The 22,980-nt window shown below is 40.9% G+C and overlaps 1 protein-coding gene across 5 annotated transcripts in view; it reads right to left on the bottom strand.

The window, feature by feature from the left end:
- Window positions 1-22,980, bottom strand: part of med23 (mediator complex subunit 23) — a 150,929-nt gene that overhangs the window by 72,778 nt on the left and 55,171 nt on the right. For 3 of the 5 annotated variants that reach the window (XM_085997124.1, XM_085997125.1, XM_085997126.1), the window contains 6 exons: window positions 21,423-21,630; window positions 20,521-20,691; window positions 9,537-9,753; window positions 8,355-8,591; window positions 6,763-6,928; window positions 5,973-6,045 (listed from right to left, as the gene is read on the bottom strand). In XM_085997124.1, the coding sequence (XP_085853250.1) occupies window positions 5,973-6,045; window positions 6,763-6,928; window positions 8,355-8,591; window positions 9,537-9,753; window positions 20,521-20,691; window positions 21,423-21,630 (1,072 nt within the window). The remainder of the gene's footprint in view (window positions 1-5,972; window positions 6,046-6,762; window positions 6,929-8,354; window positions 8,592-9,536; window positions 9,754-20,520; window positions 20,692-21,422; window positions 21,631-22,980) is intronic. The other 2 variants (XM_085997127.1, XM_085997128.1) reach the window with 1 other exon arrangement.

Below are 22,980 nucleotides of genomic sequence, written 5' to 3'. Positions count from 1 at the left end.
TGTCATGTTTTTGCCCAATCACCCAACCTGTCCAAATCATCCTGGAGTTTCTCGGCATCCTCCTCACAGCACGCATGCCCACCCAGCTTTGTGTCGTCTGCAAATTTGGAAGTATTACATCTAGTTCCCTTGTCTAGATCATTAATATATATTGTGAATAGCTGGGGTCCAAGGACCGATCCCTGCGGTACCCCACTAGTCACTGCCTGCCACTCGGAAAAAGACCCGTTTATTCCAACTCTTTGCTTTCTGTCTGCCAACCAGTTCTCTATCCAAGTCAGTACCTTGTCCCCAATCCCATGTGTCTTAACTTTACACGCTAATCTCTTATGCGGGACCTTATCGAAAGCCTTCTGAAAGTCCAAATACACCACATCCATTGGTTCTCCCTTATCTATTTTACTAGTTACATCCTCAAAAAATTCCAGTAGATTAGTCAAGCACGATTTACCCTTTGTAAATCCATGTTGACTTTGTCCGATCCTGTCACTGTTTTCCAAGTGCTCTGCTATTACATCTTTTATAAATGGACTCTAGCATTTTCCCCATTACCGATGTCAGGCTTACCGGTCTGTAATTCCCCGTTTTCTCTTTACCACCTTTTTTGAATAGTGGGGTAACATTAGCTACCCTCCAATCCATGGGTACTGTTCCAGATTCCATCGAATGTTGTAAGGTGATCAGCAATGCATCTACTATTTCTAGGGCCACTTCCTTAAGTACCCTAGGATGTAGATTATCAGGCCCTGGGGATTTATCAGCCTTCAATCCCATCAATTTCCTTAACACCATTTCCCTACAAATACTGATTTCTTTCAGTTCCACCCTTTCATCAAACCCTATGTTCCCCGACATCTCTGGGAGGTTATTTGTGTCCTCCTTTGTGAAGGCAGAACCAAAATATATATTTAATTGGTCTGCCATTTCTTTGTTCCTCATTATAATTTCCCCTGATTCTGACTGCAAGGGACCTACACTTGACTTCACCAATCTTTTTCTCTTCACTTATCTATAAAAGCTTTGAGTCAGTTTTTATGTTGCACGACTAATTTAAATATCAATTGTAATACAGCGGGACATTATGATTTCACTAAACTGAAGGATTATGACTGAATTTGCTCAACAAATCCTTCTGCCATACTACGATGAGATTTTCAGCTGACCGTTGGAAGCAGCCACCTAAATCCATCTAACCACTGCTATTGGAACTCATCTAGTATGAAGAAAGAGACATTACAGACTGAAATTCTAAGCATTCTTTCACCTTACACAATAAGTTGTCCTCCAGTATCAGAATTGCAGTGGTCCAGTGTGCAGCTGTACCAATATACCAGCCTAGCTTTTCCAATAGGTTACCTGTTTTACCAATGTTAAATAGACAACCAGGACAGAAAAATAGGCTGGCATTCTATTTTGCCCGACATCCTCCCACTTTAGCCCCATCACATTGTCCATAGTCAACCTGTGGCCAGAGGAAGTACATTTTTGGATGAACATATGCAAATGAGGCTGTAATAACATGCTGACAGCATCCTCCCCATCTTCTGTCAATTGCACCTCTCTTGTGCTAGTTCATGTTCTTGCCTGTATTAAATAGGCACCCAAGGTTTCGAGATGCTTTATAAAAGGAGGAAGTGAATTGAAAACAGCCCAACAACAGCAACTTGTATTTATATAGCGCCTTTATCGTAGTAAAACGTCCCAAGGCGCTGCACAGGAGTATTTTAAGACAATAAATTTGGCACTGATCCACATAAGGATAGATTAGGGCAGGTGACCAAAAGCTTGGTCAAAGAGGTAGGTTTTAAGGAGGAAAGAGAGGTAGCGAGGCAGACAGGTTTAGGCAGGGAATTCCAGAGCTTAGGGCCTAGGCAACAGAAGGCACGGCCACCAAAGGTTGAGCGATTATAATCAGGGATCCTCAAGAGGGCAGAATTAGAAGAGTGCAGATATCTCGAGGGGTTGTGAGGCTAAAGGAGATTACAGGAGATAGGAAGGGGCAAGGCCATGGAGGGATTTGAATACAAGGATGAGAATTTTGAAATCGAGGCACTGCTTAACCGGGAGCCAATGTAGGTCAGTGAGCACAGGGGTGACGGGCGAACGGGACTTGGTGCGAGTTAGGACACTTGGCAGCAGAGTTTTGGATGACCTCAAGTTTACATAGGGTGGAATGTGGGAAGCCAGACAGGAGTGCGTTGGAAGTCTAGAGGTAACAAAGGCATGGATGAGGGCTTCAGCAGCGGATGAGCCGAGGCAAGGGCAGAGACGGGCGTTGTTACGGAGGTGGAAGTAGGCGGTCTTTGTTATGCTGCGGATATGTGGTTGGAAGCTCATTTCAGGGTCAAATATGACACCAAGGTTGCGAACAGTGTGGTTCAGCCTCAGACAGATGTTAGGGAGAGGGATGGAGTCAGTGGCTAGGAAACGGGGCTTGTGGCAGGGACCGAAAACAATGGCTTCAGTTTTCCCAATATTTAACTGGAGAAAATTTTTACTCATCCAGAACTGTATGTCAGACAAGCAATCTGACAATATATACACCGTGGAGGGGGCGAGAGAAGAAGTAGTGAGGTAGAGCTGGTGCCATCAGCGTACATGTGGAAACTGACGCTGTGTTTTCAGATGATGTCGCCAAGGGGCAACATGTAGATGAAAAATAGGAGGGGGCCAAGGATATATCCTTGGGGGACACCAGAGGTAATGATGTGGGAGCGGGAAGAGAAGCCGTTGCAGGTGATTCTCTGGTTACGATAGATAGATAAGAATGGGGGGAACCAGGCGAGTGCAGTCCCACCCAGCTGGACGACAGTGGAGAGGCGTTGGAGAAGGGTGGCGTGGTCAACCGTGTCAAAGGCTGCAGACAAGTCAAGAAGGACGAAGAGGGATACTTCACCTTTGTCACAGTCACAAAGGATGTCATTTGTGACTTTGACGAGAGCCGTTTCGGTACTGTGGCAAGGGAAGAAACCTGATTGGAGGGATTCAAACATGGAATTGCGGGAAGGATGGGCATGGATTTGGGAGGCGACAACACGTTCAAGGATTCTGGAGAGGAAAGGGAGGTTGGAGATGGGCGGTAGTTTGCAACGATGTTGGGATCAAGGTTTTTTTTTTTTTTTTTTGAGGAGAGGGGTGATGACGGCAGATTTGAGGGAGGGGGACAGTACCTAAGGAGAGAGAACCGTTAACAATGTCAGCTAACATGGGAGCCAGAAGAGAAAGTTGGGTGGTCAGCAGTTTGGTGGGAATAGGGTCGAGGGAGCAGGAGGTGGGTCTCATAGACAAGATGAGCGCAATTATAGTTGTAGGACAGAGTGCACCCAAATGACCCCACATGCTCCCTTACTCAATGCCACTACCTATGGCAACAGAAACGTATTCCACTCTCAATATGAAGCATGTTGCAACGAGTAGAACCATTTCACGAAGCCACTATTTATGTTATGTAATAAAAGCACCTTTCACACCATTCCAAGAAAAATGCTTGTACATGCAACATTTTCCTCCTTATTTGCTGCCAAAGCCTGTTCCCTTTTGCTCTGAGCCACCCACCCAATGCACTCCTCTCCAACTCACTAACGCCCCAGGCTGGATGTCTCGGAGCTGAAGCTTCTTTGTGTAGTGATTATTTTCAAGGAAACACTACACAGCATTTTATTGTTTTCTCCCACCTAGATCAAGGGTGTTTATACACATATACAGGTTGGTGACTATCTAATTTGTAGTTTATTAACCATATAATACTGCAGACAATTTAATTTACCCAGATATGCTGACTTCAGGGGCTGCTGATGAGTTTACTCATCTAGCCTCAGCCACAGAGCTGCTGTATTTTCTGCCAAAATTGACTTGGAATGTGACATCAGTTTTCACAGTAGGTTTTTCAACCAATGGGGAAAAATAGCCTCTAAAGCTAGTTTTCAGGTAAAGGCTCCATTTTGGAAGTTCTTCTCACCTCCAAATGAATGATGGCAGCCAGGATGAGGAAAAAAACAGCAATAGAAATGGGCTGTTGATTCTGGCATAAGTGGTGGGATCCATCCACAAATGACCTCCGTTGCTGACCCCATCAAAGCATGTGGGGTCAGGGAGCGATCACCTAGTTTTAAAAATGCCGGGCAGGTGCCTGCGCTACTAGGGATGCATCTTGGGTGAATGCCAGTGGGGATAGGCTTCAAAATACTGACCTCCCCTTCACCAGGGGCAAAAGATGGTTGCAGTGACTCACTGGTCCCCCCTCCCTCCCCATTATAAGGGGGCTGAAAAATAATGGCCAAATAATGCCGAGGCCTAGGTAAACCCCATATCCACTGATCGACAAGGCAGTATTCCTGCTCTTACTCGGCAACCAGCCTGTTGTTCTTCCCCCAGCCCAAGAGCAAGGCGACTCCTGGCCTGGAAGTACCTCCTCCCAGCCATTCCTTCTCTTATGGCAGTGTCCTTCCTTGGAATGAGTGGAGGCTTGGCTCCAAAAAAATTAAAATGGAAGAAGAAATCATCAAGACGAGAAAGAGAGAAGACAGGGTGAGCAGAATTTATTTGATTTTAAATTCTAAGCACTATAGTAATTTAGTGTTAATGTCTAAATAAAGTTACTCCCGATATTGCTGTGCATTACTCTAACATTAATGTTCATTTCAGTGCACTGTGTCTAAGCAGAAAGCTTTAAAAACTGGTAAACTCTGGAAATCTATTTCCCTGGACGTGCTGGCAATTGATGCGTTAAATATTTCAGACTTTAGGCTTTAAATTCCTGTCAGTACTTGACTTAATAAAACCATAGACCCTATAAAATATAAAAGAATGAAATGCAGCTTTCTAATGCACAACTGTTCTGGATCTTCTGTACAACATAGTTGCCAAAACTATAAGGTCACAGTAAGGCCTTTTTAAGAAACACTCGCAGCAGCTGCTGTGGTTTTTTTTTAGTTCATTAACATTGGAAAGTAACTCAGGCTGGTGCAGCTGCCGAGTGGAATTTTCCAAGTCTGGTTCTTAGATTTTCTTTTACAAAAGTAGCTCAATATTTAAATTGATTTTGAATTTCTGTGATTTGCTATGTAGGAAAACTAGTTACCATGAGGTGGAAGAAAGTATTCCCTCTATTCTCCACTTACTAACACTTCTTCCTTAAGTTACAGTTCTTTTTCAATGCTTCTAAATTTATCTTGTGCTGTTGCACTACAATTGGGTGTTGTCTGGGCCCGTAGCCTTTGCTGTGTCCGGTGCACTCAATCGTTTATCGAGATCACATGCAGTGAGTTACATTGGCTAAAGATTGGCATCTGTGATGGCGGGGACCTCAGGAGGAGGCCGAGAAGAATCATTCACTCGGCACTCCTGGTTGAAGATAACAATAAGCCATTGACAGCTCTATCATGATGTCACTGGAAAGCCAATGGGTTTTCACAGAAAAGCTCTAATCCCAGACAGACTGTGGCGACTGGATAGTAAAAACTTTTTCCATTGAAAAGTTAGAAGAATCCTCAAAGTTTTACGGGAAACTCTACTCTTTTTTTTAATCCAGCACCGACGGGACCGGCATGGTGCCGGTTTATCAAAAAGCCTGGATTACAGAGAGTTATAGTTAAAAGGTACGAGAGCTCTGTATACAGCAACAAATCTATTCAGGCTTCCCTGTTGCTTAGCAACAGGTGCAAGAAGCCCGGCCACAGACCAAGCGTCCCTGTTGCTTAGCAACAAGTGCAGGAACCCCCCGATTACACAGCCAAGAATTAAGAAACGGCCACTAATATGAAGAAAAACTTAACTGAACCTACTCCTGAATTTTGCTGGTTAACCGAGATTTCCGGTTGTTTGGGTGCCGGTAAATCGAGAGTTTCCTGTATTTGGCTTATAAATTAACCCTTAGTTCACAATGAATGTGAATTCTGACCTTGCAATACAAAGGCTTATTGGCTTCAATTATTAGTATGCACTCAAAATGGATATAAAACTTCGAGACTTACAGGTAATGCAGTTATTACAAGTCCAATTGCATTCATCCAGGCAGTAATATTCTCTCTGGGCACCAATGGTTGACTAGAAGGAAAAAATTATTACTACAGAAGCAAATGATAAAAACACAAGCCAGCTTTTACAAATTAGTCGTAGAAGATTCTTCTGGCACAACATTAACAAGGAGAAGTACCCAAAGAACCATGAATTCTAAAGGGATCGAGTTAAAAACCCACAGTAAATTTCACACAACATTAAGGTTTCAAAGATCCATTTCTATATTGTGAAACATGTTCAACATTATTCTACAAAAATGCAGATTTTATAAATCATCCCTCACCCCCACAAAACTTGATAGAAACAGACAAAAAGAAACCATGCAACTGCTTTTGCATCAGAGGGTGGGGATGGGAACAAAGCAGAGATACAAGGAATTATTGTAATATCTGCTATAATGGTTACACTAGGGTGAAGTTGTGTTTGTGATTTTACAGTTGATAGTGCTCATGTACAGCAGTAAAGAAAATTACACAATCTCAAACTTTCACACTTTGCAAAGTACACTTCATAGGATGAGCTAACTTTTGGTTCTCATTACCTGCATCACTGAGCTAATTGACAAGATAGTCCAGGAAGCCTGAGCCTATTTGCGCTCATCATAGAATTCACTCATTCACATTTTAGCAAAACATTTTCCCCTTGCATAATGCAAAATATGATTATTTACATATTAAAGCTAAACTGTTCCTTCCAATCCATTGTTGCCCAAGCTGAATAAAGTTAATTTCCAAATCAAGTTACCTCTTAAGTACAACATTAAGAAGTGCATTTCCTACTTCCTTCCCTGGTACAGACAATGCCATAAGTTCCACACAGGTTACATGAAGGGCATGTGCTGCTGGGTTGGGAAATTCATTGAATCTCCAGTCACAGTTTGGAAATGGACCAGGTGATTTTCCTGCCATAGGTGAAGTACTGATTAAGGGAAATATTACTGAACATGTGACAGTGAATAATGCTTTCCACAAGCACAAGACAAAATAAAATGTAGATTAAACAGAGCCATACCTTACTAAATACATGATTGAAAAAAATAATTCTAACATTTGTGCCAGACAATGACCATCTCCAACAAGAGAGAGTCCAACCACCTCCGTATGACATTCAACAGTATTACAATTGCCAAATCCCCCACCAACATCCTCCTGGAGGTCACCATTGACCAGAAGCTTAACTGGACCAGCCACAAATACTGTGGCTACAAGAGCAGGTCAGAGGCTGGTATTCTGCAGCGAGGTCTCACCTCCTGACTCCCCAAAGCCTTTCCACCATCTGCAAGGCACAAGTCAGGAGTGTGATTGAATACTCTCCACTTGCCTGGATGAGTACAGCTCCAACAACACTCAAGAAGGTCGAAACCATCCAGGACAAAGCAGCCCATCCACCACTTTAAACATTCACTCCCTCCACCACTGGCACACCGTGTCTGCAGTCATTTACAAGATGCACTGCAGCAACTCGCCAAGGCTTCTTCAACAGCACCTCCCAAACCCATGACCTCTACCACCTAGAAGGACAAGGGCAGCAGGCGTATGAGAACACCATCACCGCCAAGTTCCCCTCCAAGTCACAAACCATCCTGACTTGGAAATATCGCTGTTCCTTCATTGTCGCTGGGTCAAAATCCTGGAACTCCCTCCCTAACACTGTGGGAGTACCTTCACCACACAGACTGCAGCGGTTCAAGGCGGCGGCTCACCACCTTCTCAGGGGCAATTAGGGATGGGCAATAAATGCTGGCCTTGCCAGCAACGCCCACATCCCATAAACAAATTTTTTAAAATTCCTTGGTCCCTGCTCAATTACTGTCAATAGAGGACCTCAAACCTCAGCAAAATAAACCAAAGAACAACTATATTTTCATTCCCATTGATGAAGCTGTGTCTTAATCTGCAAACATAGTGATTATACCAGTAGGAGCTGAAAAGATGAAGAGAATGGTTACTGGAACACCTTAGATACTACACAACCACAAACTACAAATAAAACATTAGGCAATCAGCTGGAACCATCAATGCCTCTTTTAAAGTTTCTTGTATGCTTTCTCTCCACTCGGGCACTTCTCTAAAAAAAAATTCTGGAAGTAGCAATGAAATACTTCACATCAGTAGTAACTATTAAAGTTTCATGTGACGATTTAAAAATTCTTTCAATCTCTCGAAGAAACCTCAAAATTACATTTTTAAACAAACTTTTAATCTGATTTGTTTCCTGTATAGGCAATATTCCTGTTTTGATTCATATAGCCTTGCATGAAATTACATTAACTATGCTAGGTTTTTTGTGGTAATCACTTGTTGCACAAGACAAACTAGCTAGCAGAGGAAGGATATTCTCCACTAATCGACCGATCAACTTGCAGTAGTACGTGTCGTCAGGAACCCATGGATTGTCTTCTCGTGCGTTCATGGCAGATTTCAGATAGGTTTCACTTAAACACCAGCCCTGTGGTCGGTTATCTTTTAGAGAGCCAATGACTGCATGAACAAGTTTGCGTTTAAGATTTGTACGATCTCGTAGATGTCTCTCATAGTAATGAAGAGTGTTGTACAGGTAGGTCACAGGCCGGTCTACAATGAAAGCAAAAATGCATATTCTTCAGTTGACTGAAAAAATGTGTCATGCTACATTTTAATTAGCTTCAAGTAAAAATAAAAGGCACATTTTTCAAAGTAAAATGCTAATTCTCCCCACAATCAGGAATGAAATGATACTTGCACAGAAACCACCAGTGCCACTCCTTGGCTGATCATCCATCAAGCATGTTAAAAGACTTGTTACGTGGAGAGACTAGAGAAGCTGGGGTTGTTCTCCTTAGCATAAAGAAAGTCAAGAGGAGATTTGATAGAGGTGTTCAAAATCATGAAGGGTTTTGATAGAGTAAATAGGGAGAAACTGTTTCCAGTGACAGAAGGGTCAGTAATCAGAGGACACAGATTTCAGGTAATTGGCAAAAAAAAAAAGAGGTGACTGGAGGGAAAATATTTTTACGCAGCAAGTTGTTATGATCTAGAATGCATGCACGGCCTGAAAAGGTGGTGGAAGCAGATTCAACAACAACTTTCAAAAGGTCCCAATCTTTATTTCGCTCTAACATTTTTTTAAAGTGTGGATAAAAGCAGCTTCTCATTTCCTGGTTTCCTGTCTGCGAGAATTCTTCAATGGAATTGGCTGCTTAGACAGCTTGTTGATGTCACTGTAGCATCGCCATAGGGATCCCCTATTCACAGTGCTGCAATCAATTGAATGTCGAAAAAGGCAAATTTCTCGCCACAGAGATTGCAAGATCTCTGTGGGCAGCTTTCTTTGGGCCAAGGACGAGCACCTTTGATTCACCGCTGACCCCAAATTACAGGCCAATATTAGTTCACAGGTCACACAAAGAAAAAGAAACAACAATCAAAATGGATTAGCTAGAAAAGCTTAATTACACAAATAATAAAAATAAATCTACCCAGTTAATGCACAAATAAAAGACAGATCTATTGAATATTCTGAATTACATAAAAACCTACCATGAAACTTATACAGGCCTCCTAGGTGGTCAAGAAGAGTTTCCAAAGATTTTGAAACTGGGAGTAATTCTAAAAATCTGTGGATTACAATATCAAACACTGGCAAAAATCGTAGGCAGACATTTCCAAAATAAATGGGGAGATATTGAGGTTGAATCTGCACAGGTGGATTCACTTGTTCAGCTAGGCCCTCAAAATACAGCTTTTCAGGATATTTCTGAAAGAGACAAACAGCAAATAAGAATAGAGAGCCTTCAGGTGGTAGATGTCAAAATGGAATTTCTATTTCTACACAAGTTTCTTATATACATTTTGCACTTCTAATTCCATCTTTTTAAGCACTAATTAGCAGCACAATTTTATTTTCAAGAGCAACAGCTTATGTGAAAAGGTTGCAGTCTTTAATTATGATTGCTAACATAAGGGCATTGACCTTTCAAATTAAATGTTCTAGTCATTTTATTAAACAGCCACAGCACAGAATATAATGAGCTTGCAGCCCGCTATACCTTGCTTCTCGTGTCAAATCAAATGGCTACCTCATATCTGGCTATGATTTTTTTAAAAATCAGTATCATTTTTAAGCCAGTTGGCTGCGAGTGTCACTTTCTAGTAAGCTCAGTGATCAGCCGCTAGTCAAAATAAACCAAACAGTGGAAACAACAATTCTGTTGTCACAGATAACACCACAAAGGAGCTTCGAAGTGATCCTTATTGCAGGTACATGCCCAACGGTCATCCTGAATCTCTCAATAGGTTGAAAGTACCAACAAAATAAAAGCAGAATGTTAATTGTATCAGCCCCTTCTGACCTGTTTATCACAGGCTTCTTAAAACATTTAATTCTAGCTCAACTCAGTACAGCAAAAGATTTAATTGTATTGCAAGGATTTTCAAAGACTCCATACCTGCTTAACTTATCAAGGTGGAAAGATTTAATTTTATTTTAACTTACATTTCTTTTGTGTAAACCTGAATGTTAAGTATGCCAAAGTACACAAAGCAGTATTTTTTTTTAACAAGAGCAACCCGTGAAAGATTAAGTCTTTCATAATAAAAACACAAGTGAAAACTTTAATACACATAACCTGCTGTTCAAATGCATTACTACTCTCTTGCAAAGCATAAGCTCACGTAGAAAGGAAAGTCACAAATTAAATTACATTCACGATAGGTCACGATTACTAGCAACTACTGAGTGTAATCAATAATGACTATGTTCATCACTACAGTATGATTGACAGGTATTATCAGTAAAATTCAAATATAATGGATTATGGCAATGTTCTAAGCATTAGTAAAAGTCTAATCTCATGCAATGTTTTGCTAATGTTCTCTGCAGAAAAAAGTAGTACAAATGCTATTGTAGCCAAACCAGACATCAGCTGCAATACAAATAATTTTTATCATACAGAAAGATTATATACATGCATAAAAAGTGTGTATGAACATGTGTATTTATTATATATTAAAAATCATTTAAAGAATCTAAGCACACAGAACATCACTTTCCACAGTAGAAACTAAATTGTAATTGACTAAACAAACATATTTATAATCTTTTACATACATTGCATACTCCAAAAATAAACACAAAGCACGGCAACACTGGAACTATGTAATTCCACTGCTGAGTTTAGATAGATTTTATGAATTTACCATCTGGCATAGAGCTCTGCATGTTGGGAGCACATATCAGGAATTCAGGCACAGAGGCTAGCTAGTGCTGCAGGATTTAACATTGATTAAAAATTTCCTTTTTGCCCAAGTTCCTGATGGACACTCAAGGTATTTGAATCTCTGTGCCCTGCGTGTTGTAAAATTACTCTAAGGGGCAACCGATTTGTAAAAAGCTGAAAAAATGGATGTTCAAATTGTATAAATTTGTAACTCAATGTTTTTCCTTTGTGTAAATAAAACATACAAATGGGATTTCTAACTTAGAAGTGTAGCTCACATATTCTATGATTAACACACGAGCCTATATACAAATCACAGTTTCTACAGACGTTAAAATGATGCCCTTCAAAACATTTTAAGACCCTATTAAAACATAGGCACTCATTGTTGGTTCATAATTTATTACAAAAAAGTTGTGAAAAATGCACCTATATAGGACATAGGAATTGTTTGCCAATGTCACCTGTACAATCCACAATTGGGGCACCAAAAGTAGCACAATGATACTTGCTCCTCCTTAACTTCTTGGACTTTAACCTACTCGAGAAAGAAGGGTATCTGCCTGGGGATTGCCTGGCTAGCCACTGAAGAAGAGTAAGAGAGCTCCTTTATTATACATCAAGAGGAACCTGGCCATTCACATTTTAAAAAAAGTAGTATTTTATTTATATTATTATAGAAATTGAATTTTAAAAAAACTATAAAAGCAGAATCCAGGCCAACATGTATAAAATCAACACTGCAAAGCAAAGTACAAATATTTCATTAAAATAATATCCCTCATCTTCATACCTCCTGCCAAATATCCCAGTAAGCAGGGGGGAAAAGGTGCTCTGTTCCACCCATGGATGGACCAAGTATCACCTCAGATTAGCTCTGCTATATTCATTGACCCCAAAATTCAAATACAATGGATCCTTATAACAAAGTTCAAAGCATTAGTAAAAGTCTAATCTCGTGTAATGTCTTGTTAATGTTCTCTGCAGAAAAATAAGTACAAATGCTATTGTGACCAAACCAAACATCAGCAGTGATACAGATACACACTATGGCCCAGAAATTCAGATCTCCACGGGTGAGTACGCATGGGGTACTCACACGTAGGCCCAATGGAAGTGCTGGTTTTGTGCATGCACTGCGCATGCGCGGGAAACCGGCACTTCCATTCCCCTGAAAGAAGGGGTTCAGAAGTCGAACGTGTGCGCAGGAGAGGCATCGCGTGCGCATCGAACTTACTTTTTTTTTTTTTTTTGCAGGTTTTCCCGGGAGGGGAAGTCTCCAGAAGTTAGACATGCCTGCTTTTTACAAGTGGTGAATTAATTAAAATTAAAACATTTTTTCCACAGGTTTATTATTTTAAAATACTTTAAAGAAAGGTAAGTTTATTTTTAGCCCCGTTAGAAAATGTAATTAATTTTTCCAAAAATTTAAATTATTGTTTAAAATAGTTATTTCATGTAATTTATAGTTTATTATTTTTAAAATGTGATATTAAAAAAAAAATTATTTGAAGATTTAGTGATGTTTTGGGGCTTATAGTATTTATAGATTTGACAGGTCTTCCTGTAAAACTTATGAATGAAGCATTCCCTGCTACCATTGGCTCTCCATGGCCTACGTGATCCCAGGGGACGCATCGAACTAACTGCGCCCCTGAGATACGCAAGCACTGCGTGCTGGCAGTTGGAGGAGGCCCAGGATCGCAATTCCACGCGGGCCCGCAGCTCAATGGCCGGCGTGCTAGGTAAGTGCAGGTTGGGGGCTTGCACCTGCGGGAAGCCCCTGACCCGAATTTCTGGGCCAATGTATAAAAACTGGGGAGAACGGAGGTTCTGTTCTGAACAAAGACTCAGAATGAAGTCTCCTCCCCCTAGTGGAGGATTTTGACATGTCAGCCTTGTACCCTAAAGGTTTTTCTCATGCCTTTCCAAACTGGACTCCAGAGCTGTATCTTGATCGCAGTCGCAGTATAAAACACCAGCCTCTTCAGGTTTATATGCTAAAGGACTGGATTTGCCCAGTGGGTACACAGCTGGTTCCCTTGATTGCCACCCAGGACAATAAGTCTCAGCATCAACGTCAAAATTATTCTGTGTGAACACTGCAGTCTTAACCTCAGACAGTAATCTTAAAAATATTTTACGATCATGATCAATGGCTACCTCTTATCTGGCTATGGCACTACTCTCCAGAAACTGGTTATATTTTTCTATGTAGAGTAAAACAGAATCTGTAAGGGGTTTTCAATTGAATTAACAGATCCAAATGCTGATGGATGCCAAGCATGAATTTGACCAAACTGCTAGCTACATGAAATGCATTAGTTCAACCAAGAGTTTTCTCTTAGTGCTTTTGTGTTTTGTTACTTATACCATGTCCCACCTTGTTGAACATCTTGTAAGCTTTGGCGACAAACTGTAGCTTGTTGTGGGATAAAGCTCTCAAATTCCAGTAGATACAATAGGTCCCTACAATCTTTTAATGAACCTCTGAAGAGAAATAAATCTTGCACGTAACATTTATTTTTAAATAAAGGACTGTCTACACTTGCCAACTCTACAAATAATATGGTTTTATTATTACTATTGGAGGTGGGATGGGAAGAGGGAGAGAAAAACTAAATGCTAAGTCAGTCATTAAACCTCTGGAGCTCACTTTATACTGGTTGCAAATGAGAATGTAACTTAAATACCATATCTGATATCTAGAATCACTGAACTGAACCATAGTGGATGCTCATTATTTGTACCACTTTTTAAATCTGATTCTGGTAAAGTCATAAAATTATATTAATTTTCCTCTTACTTGAATTGTGTCCAAATTGTCTCGACAACAAGACAATTCAAATGAGGTTCTAGACTAAATGATGAATTGCTCCACTTATGATAACCTCTCAAGCTTGGAGCCAACATTACCTGAGCAACTGTATCTGCAGTTGGTATGATGCGACAATGAATGCTTCTTGTAAGTGCTAAAATATTAATATAGTTCATGATAGCTGCTATGAAGTTTGCTCCACAGGCTATGCAGAGATCACTTTCAAGGAACATCAAATTGCTTGGATATCATCAGAGGGGAAATGGAAAAGCTGCACTTAAAATGTACATTAAAAAAACATTAGATTAAAATGGGTTGAAAGTGAATAGGATACAGGAAGCCCTAGATCTTATTTCAGTATCTAATTTAATTAGAATGAAGGAAGAAAAAGGACATTACTTGTGCTTGAATTGTACTACAATTGGACCAGTACATGTTAAATGCATCAGCATCAGACCTGAAACTGAGATCCTAAAGTTAAATCCATCATATAACTAGGTTTTCAAATTCTTGGACTAATTTACCCTCCCCAAGATGAATTTCAAGATTAGGGTTAAACTCATAAAACCTGGATAGATCAACGTGGGCATTGAAACAATTTCAACTCTTTGTGGCAAAGGCATCATCGGCCTAGAGTCACAGAAGATGCAGCTAATAATGCACATCAATTATTTTTAGAATTGTACTTTGTGAAGATAGTTGTAAACATCCATGATTTACTTATTTAATTTGTTCCTTCCCAAATTGCTTTGCTGACCAAACTGATGAAATTTAAATTTCTCTGATTACAATGACTTTTATTTTTGACCAGAAAAAGCACATAAGTTTGCAGCCAATTTTTTTGACCCAAATTGTGGAAAAAATAAAACCCGAAAATCTGAAAAAGACTTGCATTTATATAGGGCCTTTTACAACTTCCCAAAGCGCTTTACACCCGATCAATTACTTTTGAAGTGTAGTCACTGATCTAATGTAGGATATGCAGGAGCCAATTTGTACACAGAAAATGCACGCATAACCACTGCAATTCAATCCTTGATGTTCCAACTTCCATTCTACAGTATTATCAAATTTTATATTGAGTTTTGGTGCAAATGATTCTTGGCATACAGTTAACTAAGTATGAAACATATTGATGTGAACTTGTAACCGGTGGTATTTTTCTCTTTAGTTACCAACCTTTTGCACAAAACAGATCCATGTACAAAAGTACAGTATAAAGTGACCAACCTAGATGTATCCTATTTGCAAGATATTTCTATATTTTGTATCTTGTACTTGCATTTGTATTTCTCTGTACATTTTTCTTTGTACAGGTATCTCTCTACAATTCTGTGAATTGGTTATTTTTATTTAAAAACATTTATTTTACTTGCGTACCATTTTGCTGAACATTGCATAATAAAAATCTACATACATTTAATTGCATCAATTGGAAAGCAATACATATTACCTTTATTTAAACAAGGTCAGAAATACTTTTAAAGCACCAAGAACTATACCAAAATATTATGGGGTAATTTGGACAATCACTGCTTGGGTAAACCGGGGAGTAAATCATTTGCGCGTTATAAAACTCACCCGATTTTAATTTCTATTGAAATTGATGGAAATTAAAATCAAGCAGGTTCTAGAATGAGTGGGTGATCAGCTCTGCCAGTTTACCACCCTAGCAGTGAAAGTGAAAATGACCCCCATGTGTTTTACTTACAAAATTATCTGAAGCTATTATAGAAACAACTGGAAGAAAGAAGTGGAGGGGGATTTCCATGTTTCATTGCCTGGTTGTACTGGATAATGCAGGAGCAGCACTCAGAGGACAATGGGCAGTGTGGATCGAATACCTGTGAGGGTGGCTGCCCGATTTCCCATTTACTTAGTTGATGGATAGAAAATCAGACAGACTCTTAATAAATCTGCGATCCTCTCCACCCGAGAGGTCTAATATGCTCAGATGCAGGTACAGAAAAACTTGCCTCGTCTATTGCTGTCACTGGGTACTCTGGCAACATGATAAAGTAACAGGACTAACAGTGTTTTAATAACAGTGGATTAATAAATTTAAAACTTTTATCGTCCTATTTCATTTCTCTTGCACATTTTAATCGTCTAAACATGGTGGGAGGTTAAATTTGATAAGGCCCAAAAACAGGCATTATCTGCCCATGTGAAAGTATTGGACATTAACATGATTGAAGCGCTGAGCCCAGCCCTGAACGTGCTGCTGGTTGGCTCAGCGCTCAGCAGGGAGCCCAATCTCGTGGGAAGACTGATCTGTATTTAAAGGTTACCTGCAGGATGAAACGCTGTCTGCACTTCTTAAAGGGGAGGTGTTTTGTGAACGAAGTAGCTTATTCCGAGTGGAGCTAAGCAAAGGGGAGGTTAGCAATGTCGCAACAGGGCAAAGAAAGGGCACCTCGGTTCCCGGATGCAGCACTGGAGGCCTTAGTGCAGGAGGTCGATAGGAGTAGACAGGTGCTAACACTCACATCGTCAAGGTCAGTGAATGCATCTTCAAATGCCATAGCCTACCAACTGCACCACTAGCCTCACACACTGCTCACTGCACCACAAACCCATCACTCACCCACCAACAATCTCTATCAATCACGGCTCATAACTCACAATCATTGCTTCAAGTCACCCTCACACCCTTGCCACTGTTGCAAGCCTCACACCCACATCTCACACCTTGCACACAATGCCAGCTATTCAACCACGACAGGCACATCACACAAACACATTGCACTACACTCACTGACACACTTCCCTTTCTCTTGCAGGCCAAGGTGGCACATAACCAGCACCAGCAGGAGCCAACAGGCAGGAGGGCAAGCTTGGATGCAGAATCTGACCCAGCTGGAGATGGTTATGGATCTAATTGGAGGGGTCATCACTGAGGTCATGGCGATCGGCGAAGCTGAAAGCATTGATGATGACTGTATGCTCATACCTAATCCTTCTTCTCCCATCCCACTTCCCCCATATCCCACAATCTCTTCTCACTTACAAGCTGCTGATGGTGCAAGCATACACATCTTGCTTTCCCCCCTCCCCTCACCATAATCCGACCCTTGTGCTTTTCTCCCTTCAGATACCCCAAATTGCCACCAGCCCAGCCTGTGCAGGAAATAGAGGAGAGTGATAAAGAGACGCCGTCAATCAATCTGACACTCCCAGGCACCAGCTCAGAATGTGGCACTGCACAAACTTTAGAGGGTAGTAGAGAGGCACGATCTGCACGTGGTGAGTCACCAGGCACAAGTGGGCTGCAGCCAGGACAGGGGGAAAGGGTAGTGCAGGTGCCAGCTCCCTGGAGGTAGAAGTCGCACACGGGTTCTGCTGCAGAGAACTCACATGATGGCTTTGATGGGGTGGCCTTCAGAAGAAGGGTGATGGGCCTGCACACAGAAATGCTTGGTGCAATGGCAGGTTTTTTCCCCATTCATGGGATGTGGAAGTCGCCGGCAAGGCCAGCATTCATTGCCCATCCCCAATTGCAACAACAACAACTTGTATTTATATAGTGCCTTTAACGTAGTAAAACTTCCCAAGGAGCTTCACAGGAGTATTATAAGACAAACAGTTTGACACCGAGCCACACAAAGAGAAATTAGGGCAGTTGAGCAAAAGCTTGGTCAAAGAGGTAGGTTTTAAGGAGCGTCTTAAAGGAGGAGAGAGAAGTAGAGGGTTAGGGAGGGAATTCCAGAGCCTAGGGCCTAGGCAATAGAAGGCACGGCCACCAATTGTTGAGTGATTATAATCAGGGATGCTCAAGAGCAGAATTAGAAGAGTGTAGATATCTCGGGGCAGGGGGGAGGGCTGGAGGAGATTAGAGATGATAGGGAAGGGCAAGGCAATGGAGGGATTTGAAAACAAGGATGAGAATTGCCTTCGAGAAGGTGGTGGGGAGCTGCCTTCTTGAATACAACGGAGTGGCTTGCTAGGCCATTATAGAGAGCAATTAAGTGTTTTATTCCAGATTTACTTAATTAACTGAATTTAATTCAGCTGCTGTGGTGGGATTTGAACTCATGTCTCCGGATCATTCGTCCTGGCCTCTGGAATACTAGTCCAATAACATGACCACTATGCTACTGTACCCACCTGCCAGAGAGGTTCTTGTCACTGTCAAGGAGCATGGAAGAGTCTGGCTCCAACCTTGCACGGAGCTTTGCGCAGAGCTTGGAGCTCATGATTTCCAGGATAGAAGTGATGGGCAACTCCATTAGAGCACTTGTGGATCCAACCATGATGCTGGGTGTGATGGGCGGTGTTGCAGCTTCCATTGCAGCACAAGCGGAAGCTACCCAATGTCCGAGTGCTGCAGTGGAAGCTCAGACTTCTGGAGGCTCAGCATGCTGCCACGCAAGCTCAGACTGCTCTCATGCAGGCTCAGACTGCTGCCATCGTGGCTGGGCTTATGAGTGTGGAAAGGGGATTGCAGGGTGCCACAGCAGTCCAGCAATCTGTCCCCCAACAGATGGCTAGGAATGCTGAGGCACCGCCCTGGGAGAGTGGCTGTGGCTCCATGAAGCTCAAACCTGCTGTCCAAGTGTAATGTATCCAAGTTTGTTGACGATACAAGGCTAGGTGGGAAAGTAAGCTGAGAGGAGGACACAAAGAGCCTGCAAAGGGATATAGACAGGTTAAGTGAGTGGGCAAGAAGGTGGCAGATGGAGTATAATGTGAGGAAATGTGAGGTTATTCCCTTTGGTAGGAAGAATAGGAAAACAGAATTATTTTTTTTAAATGGTGAGAAACTATTAAATGTTGGTGTTCAGAGCGCTTTAGGTGTCCTAGTAGAAGAAGGTGTCCTAGTACAAGAAACACAGAGTTAGCAAGACTCGGACACACGCGCACACACAAAATCAAGATTTTAATCATGTTAATACAAGAAATGCACTACCTAAGGTTCATCTCGGAGGGGGATTGTAGCTCGGAGCGGGTTTTGGATGGGCTGGGGGGGGGGGGGGGGCGGTGTGAGGTGATATCAACCCTCCCAACTATTTTAACTCTCGGACCTCATTTACATCCTGCCAGTCAGTCTAAAACTGGCAGAAAGAGGCAACTGGTCAAAATTGCATGGCCCAAAGGCCCCATGGCAGCTGGAACGCAACTGGTAGGGTGAGGGTACTGGCAGGGTCTCATGGATGGGAAGAGTGGAAGCTCGTGGCAGCAGAGGTTGAGACTTTCCTTATGGGGTCTGGAAGAGCATTCTTGCTCCTCCTGAGCCCACAAAGGAAAGTTTAACACTTACCTTTTGTGGCCTCTTCAGAGCAGCATTGGCTGTGCATGGCACCGTGATGGGTGCCCACTCAGACTGCACTTAAAAGGTTATCAGGGTCCTATAAATGTAACAAGACATTGATTTGTATACATGTATGAGGCTTCTGCCTGATTTAGGTGGGTACATAAGCTGCCGCCATACTCCGTGGCAATCTCCACAGTGCTGGAACAGCGCAGAGAATGAACCTGCTCCTTTTTAATTGCCCCTCGCCTGGTTCCACTCAGCAGGGGGAATTAAAATTCCCCCCGCCCAGCTCATCTTTTGTTGGCTGCTCTTTTTCTTTCAGTGCGATCTACTAAAAATCACTCCTCTTTTTCAGTTTACTCTTTTTAACAAATAAATATTTTTAATAATCAATTCCACAAAATACAACCCAACACAGCTAGCCTTGGCCAGAAGTAAATCATAAAAAAGGAAAGCTGGCTGAATAGAAGTATCATCCTAATGCATTTCAGTGATTTCCATTTAGTGCTGTGTACTGGAGCAAGGCTATACATGCCCTAAATCATAAGTACATGTTTAAAAGGGAACCAAGACCCAAAGATTAGGTAACTTTGCTATTATATACTTTTTGTCATTATAACTTGATCATTAATATATCTCTTCACAACCTTTCTTTCTGCAATTTGAAACTGACATACATATACCCCCAAAAATGTGAAAAATAGTATGAGACTGCTTTTGGCTGGAGATGCATGGTAAAAATTTTGAAAAAAGTTTGCTATTTTTAGACTCGCATCAAATCCAACATGCAAACAAAAACACTTCTCATTTGCGCTCCTACCAGAATTTCACCATCATCAGGTTTGTTTTGAAAGAATCTGTTTACCTACAAGTGTTCTACTTCACAAGGAAATCAGTACATTTGAAAATGTATTTCAACTGGCAAGTTTTTGGAAAGTAAATGTTTTATTTTTAAAGAATGATGAATTGTAATTTAAAAGATGCTTCATTTTGTGTGTGTCAAGGCTATGGAGTTTTGCATATGAAAAGTGTTTCATGTGAACCAACACTGATTAACAAAATACATGAAAAATTACCCTCAAATAGAAATCGAAAATGAACACAGGACTGTCTTTAGAGTGAGGACCACACATCTGCCATGGATATTTGCTTAAGCTACAAAACCATGCATCCATACCGTTAGTTTTATATCTGAAATAAAGAATGGAAATGTTCTGTGGCAAAGTCACTCACCTTGTGGTAGTTCATGTGTTTTGTATGCCAGTCATTCTGTAGCCAGTGCTCTGGGGAGTTTTCCTTCACAAAGTCACTCACTCGGTTCCTAAAATCATTTGGTTTCAACAGCAGTAGCTGAATAATGAAGTAACAGACTTGGGCCTCGTTTCCTTCATGACTTCGCAAGGCCTACAGTTAAAAATAAAACCCAAGCTTCCATTACAATTGAGCTTTTCAAAGGTCATCTCGAACAAGGCATCAGTCAATTTTTCCTGTACAATATATTGGGGGTGGGGCGGTGGAAGTCGGTATAATCTGGAGAAATTCAGAGGTTGGCTACTTCGATTCCTCAATTTTCGTCGTTCCCCACACTTAACAACTATATTTTATTTTGACGGGGAAGGGGGAATCAAGTAGAACTGAACTACAAATACAAAAAGGAGAGAAATACTACCCATCAGTTACAATATCAGCATAGCAACCCAGTTTTACCAGGAATTATACAGGATTCACTTTAAAATCTGCCAAAAAAAGATTTCTTAAAAATTAGTTGTGCTGGTGGACAGGAAGACAATCAGAACCACAGATTACAAATCCCAATCCACTTCAGCACGGATTTAATTAATCCTTGCTGGGCCTTACCTGGGAGTGCTAAAAAGTGACAATGGGTAGCAAAAATAATAGAAAGAAATTTCCGTCTTTACTTTGAGGAACATAAAAGTCACAAAAAAACTATGAATATATTAAGGTATTATATATTAAATTCAAAAATGTGCATTTATCCAAGTTACAATATTCTACTGACTCATGATCAACGGACATCTTTTTGGTCTGAAATATCGACTATGCTGAATGACATATTTCCATTCTTAAAATGCTTTTTAAAGAAACTTAAAAGGGAATAACTGGACTTCACTTACCAGGCACAATATCAGTCTGTCCAAGGTGACAATATTATATTTCCACACCATGTCATTGAGGATCTCTATGCATTTGTTCAGTTGTTGTCCTCCAGCAGAAGTTGAGAACTCATAGACGAGGAAGTCAGCAAATGTTCGAACATGAGCTACCAAAGCTCTAGCTCCTATTCTCTCCAACACTCTGCAGTCAAGAGAACAGTATAGATCTCTTTTCAAAGGACATAATTTACAAAAAAATAAATAATGTAGTAGAGCATAATAGTTATAGACATACAAATAACAAAATGTATATTTGTGAAGCACTAGAATACAGAAATTGACATTTTATATAATGAAAGCATTTTCTTTTTTTAATATGTTGCTGCCATATTTTATTACAACAAATAGTAGAAATAAACAAATTTCTACTGCTATAATCTTAACGGCAAAACTACATTACAAAACAAGTTTAACTCATTTACATAGGCCATCAAAATGGCAGAAATACTTATTGAAACTTATTTTTAATCAGTTGAAAACAGACAAATGCTATAAACAGGATCTCATTACCATATATACAATCTCCTGTAGCATTGCACACTGAAGTGTAGTGTAGTCTTCAGGTGAAGCGAGATTAGAGGGTGGGGGATAATTGGACATAATTCAGTCAGACAATCTATCCTTATTTTTATATTACCATTATAAATTCCTATGATGGAAGCTGCTTACTTAAACTTGCCATGTTGTAATTGCACCCTCCCATCGGATTAGCTGCAGCATTTCTACTAACAGGAAGGTGCAATTATAACTTGACAAGACTTTTATATATTTTAGAAGATATCTACTTGTAAGGCTGGCTATACCTATGTAAGACTGTCTCGTGCCACATAAGCAGAGATAATTTTACTCAGTTTCCCCCTTTTACCTCAATTTATTTTTGCTCCTGCTCACTTTAGGTCTCCCTGCTTCATACAAAAGAGAGAGCAGGTGACTTCCAGCCAAGATTTTAAATCAACCACTGGCAGCTGGATAGTCTCTCTACTTTGGGAAGTGCCAGGCTCTAGCTTGGTGCTTCCAACTGATGAAACGGTTGACCTCAATGGTGGAGCAAACCTGTACCCAACCACTTCACAGTAGTGACATGGTGATTATATTACACTGCTAAACATATCGGGCCAGAACTTCGGGTCCCCACGGGTGAGTACGCGCTGGGTACTCACACGTAGGCCGAATAAAAGTGCGGGAAACCAGAACTTCCGTTCCCTTAAAGGAAGGGGTTCACAGGTCGAACGCGTGCACCGGAGAGGCAGTGCGTACGCCTGGAACTTCTGTTTTTTTCCAGGTTTTTCCGGGAGGGTAAGTCTCCAGCAGCTACGCTTATAAAAAGCAGTCGCAGTTCCTGCTTTTAACAAGGTAAGTGGTGAATTAAGTAAAATTAAAACATTTTTTCCACAGGTTTATTATTTTTAAATACTTTAAAGAAAGGTAAGTTTATTTTTAGCCCCGTTAGAAACTGCAATTAATTTTTTCAAAAATTTAAATTGTTTAAAATAGTTATTTTATGTAATTTAGTTATTTT

This window comes from Somniosus microcephalus, chromosome 9, assembly GCF_052327205.1.
Source record: "Somniosus microcephalus isolate GS21.2 chromosome 9, FLI_Smic_1.0, whole genome shotgun sequence".
Lineage (NCBI taxonomy): Eukaryota > Metazoa > Chordata > Chondrichthyes > Squaliformes > Somniosidae > Somniosus > Somniosus microcephalus.
The sequence above is the reverse complement of the archived record's forward strand: the minus strand, read 5'-3'. Positions and strand labels throughout refer to the sequence as shown.